Source organism: Arachis ipaensis, chromosome B04 (assembly GCF_000816755.2).
Source record: "Arachis ipaensis cultivar K30076 chromosome B04, Araip1.1, whole genome shotgun sequence".
Lineage (NCBI taxonomy): Eukaryota > Viridiplantae > Streptophyta > Magnoliopsida > Fabales > Fabaceae > Arachis > Arachis ipaensis.
Genome location: NC_029788.2, coordinates 125,852,979 through 125,861,515, shown reverse-complemented (window position 1 = coordinate 125,861,515; position 8,537 = coordinate 125,852,979). Strand labels below are relative to the sequence as shown.

At 29.6% G+C, this 8,537-nt stretch overlaps 2 protein-coding genes across 2 annotated transcripts; both read right to left on the bottom strand.

Annotated features, from left to right (window-relative positions):
• Positions 5,502-5,972, bottom strand: LOC107637232 (SKP1-like protein 12). Its single transcript, XM_016340665.2, has one exon. The coding sequence runs from the start codon at positions 5,970-5,972 to the stop codon at positions 5,502-5,504; it is 471 nt and encodes a 156-aa protein (XP_016196151.1).
• LOC107637230 (phospholipase A(1) DAD1, chloroplastic-like) lies at positions 6,623-8,263 on the bottom strand. The gene has a single exon (XM_016340664.2). The coding sequence runs from the start codon at positions 8,075-8,077 to the stop codon at positions 6,731-6,733; it is 1,347 nt and encodes a 448-aa protein (XP_016196150.2). The 5' UTR covers positions 8,078-8,263; the 3' UTR covers positions 6,623-6,730.

Genomic DNA, 8,537 nt, shown 5'->3' with positions numbered 1-8,537 from the left:
TAAATTATTTAGTATTTCAATAGTGAGCTTATAAAAATGGCGTTATAATCATAATGATGTTTGTTGCCCTATTTTCTGTACATGCGCGATCTCTCATTGGTTCTGCTTGTGATGAGTTTTGACGTGTGCCACCAAATGGGTCACTCTATCTATATATCACTTTAATTAGTGGTGAGAGATTTGATTATCGTTTTGCCAATTTTGTTTGGCTCATTTTAATTTCTCGAATAAGCGTGCATATATTCACATATACCTATTTCTATACCCGGGTTCATTGTTTTTGCTACATTCACGCACCATTCTTTCTTTTTTATTTTGAATAAATGATTAAATTAGTCTTTAAGGTAATGTTTGGTAGAGAAATAGAGACGAAAAAACTGAGATTGAGAGATAAAAATTAAGAGATAGAGATTGAAATAAATCTCAGTATTCTATTTGGTGTAAAGTGGGAGACAGAAATTAAAACAAGAATGAAATTCTAATTTAATTTGTACAAAGAGTAAAATTAGAATTAATTAATTGAAATGAAGGTATTTTAGGTATAAAATATTATTAAAGTTTCGGTCTCCATCTCTAAAAATTTTAGTCTCCTGTGTCTCCATTTTTTGGAGGTATTGAATACTGAAATTTTGGAGACAGAGACAGAAATTTTAATACCAGTCTCTGAACCAATAAACATGATACTGAGTCTCAGTCTCCCAGTCTCTGTCTCAGTATCTCAAAACAAACGCTACTTAAAAGATCACTTATTTTTTAAATTGGTTTTCGAAAAATTGTTTTAATCAAATTCGTCCTTTAAAGATTTTAAATTAGTCATATGCTAGTCCTTCTATCATTTTGTTTATTTATAGTGTCAAAATTTGTTAATTTAACATATTAAGTGATATTCCACACACATCTAAAAATTTTAATTAATTATTAACATAATAAGTTTATGAAATTAAATCAAATCAAAATATAATTCAGAGAAGAACTTGAAGCATTGAAATATCTCAATTTGAAATTAATTTGATCTAATTTCATAAACTAATCATGTTAATGGTCAATTAAGACACTAGATATATGTTGGGGTGTCACCTAATGTATTATATTAGCAAATTTTGACACTATCAACAAACAAAGTGACGAAATGACTAACATAATTAATTTAAAATCTTTAAAAAATGAATTTATTGAGACGAATTTGATTAAAAAAATCTTTCGGAGTTCAATTTAAAAAACGAATAATTTTTCAAAGACTAATTTGACCATTTACTGTTGTGATTTTTCTTGTATTACTAACCATTATTATTTGCACACGTTTCATATGTATTTATAAATTACGCATATTACAATATGAAAGTAAAGCATGGTAATGTTTTAATTAATCCAAACAATAAAACTACCTAATATTCTCTACTAGTAACAAGCACATATATATAGAAATATTCTCTCCTCTCTCTCTCATTTGAAATGATGGTTGAAGTGAAGAATGTGACACAATTTGGAATATTGTACGTACAATGGCCACGCTATAAACAAAGTAAACTCTTTTTGTGGGCAAAGGCAAAAAATGAGCCACTTCTTTTTCAAAGTCATATATATATGTATCTATCTATATATCAATATCAATAGTGGCATGCTCCACATTGTTGCTTTTATTATTTTCTTCAATATGTTTCTTATATATATTCCTCTCCCTATGTTGTTGAATTATTACAATGAGTTGAAATTGAATGTTGTCCTTCTATGGTGCAACATCAAAAACTTGTGCCAAGATTTCGTCTCATAATGGCCTTTGATACACACGTATAATCAATCCTCCCTTTTGTTTCTTTCTTTTTTCAAACATACATATGTATCCGCGTTTGGAAATTAAAATGTTTATGTTATCTGTTACAGTTACAACGAACTTTTATTTTGGGAGTTAATTTGCCATTTTCGGCTGTTGGAGACTTCACTAGTAGTTGACCCCCATTTTAAGGGGCCCCTCAAAATTGTGATTTTTATTTATTATTATAATTCATTTTACAAAAAGAAATAAGTAACGTTCATTGCACCAGCTTTTCTAAGATTCTTTTACCACAAAAATATGCAATAGATATCCACATGTGTTATATATGTGTATGTTATATCTTGAATTTGGGTGTTTAAAGTGAAAAAAATTGGTAAAAAAATTTGGATGTTTAATATGTGTATCTTGATATCCCAATGAATTATCTTTTTTTTTCTCAGATAAAAGGTCCTCTAATAAAAGCACCAAAGTAATAATTCATAATGTGCCTCTTTTGATTATGACAATTTTTTTTTCAATTATGGTTAAGAATTTTGATCCGAGACGGAGAATTATTTAAACAAGTTACAACCAACACATAATATCAAAAAGACTATTCCTAAATACTAATTATATTTAATTACTTAAAAGACACTCTCCTTCAATCAAACCACATAACTATTTCATTAATTTATATATATATATAATTATAACTACTAGATTATATACAACATATCATCATCAGTTATACTAAATCATACAAAATTTATCACCATCTTTTATTACTTGTCTTCAATTCTCAATCAACGAAAATTTATTGGGATTTGTCAATATAAACTCAATATTTCTGATCATTTGCGATAAATTCCTTAGCCTGTATCTTTTAAAGTATTGTGTTTATAAACTCCTAGTGTTCTCCCTTTTCTTTTTGATGATGCTTTCCTGTACAATTCTTATGATAAATTGCTCAGGTCAGCATAATTTAATATTTTTAGTTATTAGTCCAATTTTTTAATCTAACAATTTATTAATATATTTTTAAACCATATTTTCAAATATTGCTAACTAATCACCTGCCAAAAATAATAAATTTTATGTTGATCTTCTAACATTTTTCATAGGAAAAGTCTAGGGGACCAGCAATTTTATTGAATTTTGGCCAGCATGTAACCAGCAGAGAAAGGTGAGTCATTAGAGCAACTCCAATGCTAAGAAATAGAGTTCCTCTTCTGACATATGGGGACTCAATTACCATTGGAGTGAAATTAAATTATAATTATTTAAATTTGTTTACACAAAAAAATAAATTTAAACATTTTCACATTATAAAATAATTTTTATTTGAATTATTTATTTTTATTTATAAAATTTAAAATACTAATCAAATTTAAGATAAAGTTAGTTCCTTCTAATGGAGAAGAGAGAGATTCTTTGAGTTTCTATTTATTGGTTATGACGCAAAATCTGATGTGGAGTTACTTTTTATGACAGGTGGGCCATAAATAGGGACTGAAATGAGTTCCCTACTGGAGATGGTCTTAGATGAAATCTCATACCAATCTCACACCATTAAATTATCATTGATGGCTATTTGATGGCTACCAATCACAAAAGTTGCTGGTCCCCTAGCATTGCTCTTTTTCATAAATATTAAATCCTAAAAAAAAAAATTCAAGTTCTTCTTTTTAAAAATAAATAATAATGTCGAACGTGACTCAAATTAAATCTGTGCTTTAACAGAGTGTAAGTTGTTTCAGGAGAAACTCAAAACACTCGAGGAAATTTTTTTTTTTGTTTCTATATGAGCACTTCTTAAAAAAAAAATTTGAAACAAAAAAGCTCAACACATTAAAATAGAACATACAAAAGAAAAAAAGTAACATAAAAAGCTACAAACAATTATAGAATAAAAATATCAGAACCACGTCATTCTGTGTAGCTCAACACAGAATTATAGAATAAAAATTATATTGATATTTTTGGCACACTTAAAACACCTTTATTCCTTTCCCTGCAAAAACCATCGTGAATCAAATGTTAGTTTTTCTTATAACTTCCAAAAAGACACCAGCAGTATTCATTCCACCAACCTTTTCATGTTTCTTTTTCCCATAATTAAAATATCTAAATTTCTCTGGTATTTATGCGTGCGTTTGGAAATAATATATATCCCTTATAAAGACGCCTAAACTTTTTCATCCACACATTAATGTATTAGCAGCAGTAACGTGTCTTTTTAAATGTGTTTATTCATTAAAAATGTGTAATACAATAACAAATAAAAATTCAATTAAAATTTTAAGTGTTTTATACTCTAACGGAAATGTGCTGGGTTCAAAATTTCCAGATCTCCAATATATATTAGTAGACTTTAAAAGTCTAAATATCTTCTTTTAATTTGTTTGGTCCAAACTGCTGTATATGCTAGCTTTAGGGTTTTCATATATATCTTAAACAACAACGGATTTTTTTTATTTTTATGGTATATTTTTTTTTATTAAAGATAGGGAGACTCGAATCCGCGACTTCTTAGATGAGTATAGAAAGACTATGCTATTTGAGCTATAACTTATTAGCTATTTCTTATAGTATTGCCCAACTCAATATGTTTAGGATTAATTTATTGTAAATTTGAGTTTTATTTATTTTATTATTAGTCAATAAATTATTACACGTATAAAATAAAATTTATAATTTTCGATATTTATTTGAACAGATGCACAATTTCAATTGATTTCCACTACAATAATTTTGGTTATAGCTAAACAACAAAGAATTTAATAAAATATAAAAGCACTATATATATTGACAACTCGACAAAAACAAGAGCAATGCAAGTTTAGGATTAGGATATCCCAAATTGATGAATTTATCATGTATATAAAAAGAAAAAAAAATTTCTATAAAAAAATCATCCAAACTAAAAAAAAATAAAAAACTCTTAAATGAGAGAATGTATGAGAGATATATATTCAAATGATGAAATTTTTATTTGTAAAAGAAAATAAACAAACAAATGTAGTTTAATTAAATTATTTGATATAATATAAAAATAATATATACTCACATTTTATAACTATTATCTTCACATGAATAACAATAATATATAGTTATTGCTCTGTAAAAACTGTGTCATATATATTTTTTTCAAGATCCCTTCAATTCGTATATACATTAGAATCTTATCGGGTATATCTAATTCTAATATCTCATTACTCAGCGTTTCATTGTCAAAATGGCCTTTTTTTTCTCTCTTTTTCTCCTTATGTTTTTTTTTCCTTAAAAAAAAAATCTTAACGGGTGTTTTTTTATTATATATATAGGTTTTAATGTAAAAATATTGAACAATAGAAAAGAATTTAAAACTACCGATTCTTTTAAAGTTTTAATATTAATGATTGTCTTTAAATTAGAGCAATTTTTTTATTACTCTCTAAAATTTGTCAATATGTAACTATCTTTTAGAATGAAAATTTTAATCTAATAATATTTAAAAATATTATTTATACACTAAAATCAATCATCATATATTTATATATAAATACTATATTTATTAAACTACTCTTTCACCTTAACCCAGGACAACAATAAAAAAAGATTTAACTAAATATACAGTTAAAAAGAAAATTGTACGATATCAAAAGAGCCAAAACACTCTCTAACATCCCCACGTTGAATACTAGGTGTTGATCATCATATAGAAAAAAAAATTAAAACAAATAAAATTAAAGAGTAGACAAGATTTGTTCTAATAAAAATGTGGGTACTCCTTGCGATTTTGTTCTTCCTCTTCAGGAGTGAAGCCATGATCTTTAATGTTCAAGATTCTGCGTATCTCATCTATTTTCTTTCCCTTTATCATATTTTTTATAGTTCTGTATATCAGATCCAAGAGATTTCTAATCTCAAGATAATTTGCTGCCATCAACAAATCATAAAGGCCGTTAGAATCAACATTGAGAAATTGAGCATCCCAAGCCTCAAGATCTTCTTGGTTGTCGTTGTGGTGGTGAGTGTGGTATGTACAATAATCGATGACCTTCTTGAGAGTCTTGGAGTCAACGCAATCCAATGGAATCTTGCTCTCTTCATAGTTGTACGACCCATCTTCGATCATGTTGTTTATGATCACCGAATGTTGCACCATCACTTGTTCTTCCACACTGAAAATCTCCTTTTCCGAACTGCATAGCATGATCTTCTTCAACGGCGAACCCATCACTAACAATAATAATAATGTATTGCTTCAACTGTTTGATTAATCAGAAAACCAAAAGTGTTTGGAGTTCAAGGACTATGCGTGTATGGTGTATTTTTTGATTGATTGAATTATAAGAGTAAAACTAAATATATATAGAGTATTATTTACGAAAGATAAAAGTAAAGATAAGATAAAAAGGTAACATAAAGATAAGATAAGACGATAAAAGCTAAAATTAAAACTGAATTTATGAATTCTGTTGGACTGAATTTGTGGGTCATAAGACTTTTTTATTGTTGTTAGGACTAAAGTAGAAGAGTAGTTTAATAATATTGTTTAACTTATTTTTAATGTGTATTTTATATTTTAATATATATTTTATACTAATAACTAATTTTAGTATATACTTTGTATAGTTGAATAATATTTATCATTTTGGAGTTTCAAAAATGTAATACTTATTATAATTGATTCTTTATTTGTCAATTTTACAATCTTTTGAATAATGAACATGTTAACAAATAAATGAAATAATTAGTAATGCAAAAATCTCTTTTTGCCAACAGTTTGATCTATATAATTGAACATCAAAATATGAATGTACATTTTATAGTCAAATAAATGTCATCTTACACTATATAAAATGAAGTGATTAATATTCTTACAATAATCGCTTCATAATTAGCACAGCCTCATCTTCATTTACAACTAACGAAACAATTATTAGAATTATGATTAGGTTGTATAAGCTTTGGTCCAAATCTAATGAGAACGGATCAAAGCAAAGCTTCTGATTGATACTCTGTCACTTCATTCATGTACGGACATGAAGAGCTCACAAAGCCATTTACCAAACGTAGATACGTCTTTAGATCATGACACGTGGCAACATCTCCTTTCTTGAGGTACGGTGATTCCTTGCTACTAAGCCTCAGCTCTTGTCCTACGTCAGCATACACCAATTGCATGTCCTCCACGCGCTTATGAAACCAGCTCTGCAAGCGTGCCACGTGGACATCCCCGATTCTTGCCACGTCATCATTCTTCACCACAAAACCTGGAACCCTTGTGATGACATCATCAGAGTTAACGATTCTCAGAATTCTGGTCCCACTTTGTTCCAGTTGGTTCCGGAACACGTCATTTCCCACCCTGGGCCCACCAAAAGAAACCACGGTAACCATTGGTGCATTTTTTAAGGTGGCGGTTATATCATACGCGCCAAGGATGGCGAGTGCAGCTCCAAGGCTATGACCAGTTATAGTTAAACTAAGTGGCTCATCACCATAAGATTGGATTATTCTTGCAATTTCTTCCCTTATCATGTCTTGTAAACTTGGATTTGTAGCTGTTTTAGACACATAAAGACTCAAAAATCCATTTTCCACCATTGCCCTAGCAGAATTATTATCACCACCGGAGTTGTTGTCATCAACATTGTTATCCTTACTCATATGATTAGGTAATTTTGTTAACGTAGCGCGTAAGTTTTCCAACCACTCTAAACAGGTGGATGTTCCTCGGAGAGCAATCACCACGTCGCGTCGGCCAAGACGTGCGATTTCTTCTTTATCTTGACAAACTGCCACGTAACCAATCCAGCTAGACTGATTGCGTGGCAGTTCATACATCTTATTAATCCATTTTGGTAACCGAATCCCACAAGTGGCGCGCAAATTCTTGGTTATCTTGTATCCGGAGTTATTTAGACCGCATCTAGATAAGAGTGAGGTCTTGGGGAAACGACACGTGGCGTAAGTGGGAGAAGAGGGGTCAAAGTCAAAGGAATGGTAAGCAGCTTCAACAAATTGGCCGTATCTTAGAATCTCCCATCTTAGGTTATCATCAAGAGGATCAAGCAAGCCTTCCCAATGGTTGATTCCTTGGTATTGCATCCACTTATGGCCAAGTTTGGGAGAGTGGCATTGCTCAAATTGACTCTTGAGACGACCCCATGAGAGCTTAGATTTGTTGAATGACAAACTAGTAGAAGTGGTGTCGCTAGTGATAGTAGCATTATTATTTTGGAAATTTGGGTTGCATTTGGCTTTAGACATAGAAGAATAAAAGGGGATAGTAGAGTTTGGTTGATGATGAGTAGGTAGAGATGCAAGTAGCCTCATTATATATATATATAGAGAGAGAGAGAGAGTCTTTTTTGCTATTTGTGATTAGGATGTATCTTTGGTAGTGCCTTATAATCACACACAAATTGCTATCTTATGGTGTTTTGCATTGCATGGCATTTATATGAGTAAAGTGATCAAAGTGGACGGTGGTGGACGAGAGCGAGAAAAAGTGAGAGGGAATAAGCGAGTGAGATGAGGTTCGTACTTACTACTTAGTGACGATATATTTGTGCTCGATTTAAATAGAATCTTTTTCCCCCCTTGGCTTTTTACATGACATGTCATACACTCATACTAATTAAAATACTACGTATATATATACTGAGCATTATAGTTTTTTTTTTTAAAGCATTTGTAATTATGGTTCATCTTCAAACATTTTTTATTAAATAAAAATATTATATTTTTTGCTAATTAAATAATTTTTAGTATCTTATTCTTTATATTTTATATG

Coding starts and splice junctions, on each gene's coding strand:
- LOC107637232 (XM_016340665.2), bottom strand. CDS start 5,972: ATGGGTTCGCCGTTGAAGAAGATCATGCTATGCAGTTCGGAAAAGGAG.
- LOC107637230 (XM_016340664.2), bottom strand. CDS start 8,077: ATGAGGCTACTTGCATCTCTACCTACTCATCATCAACCAAACTCTACT.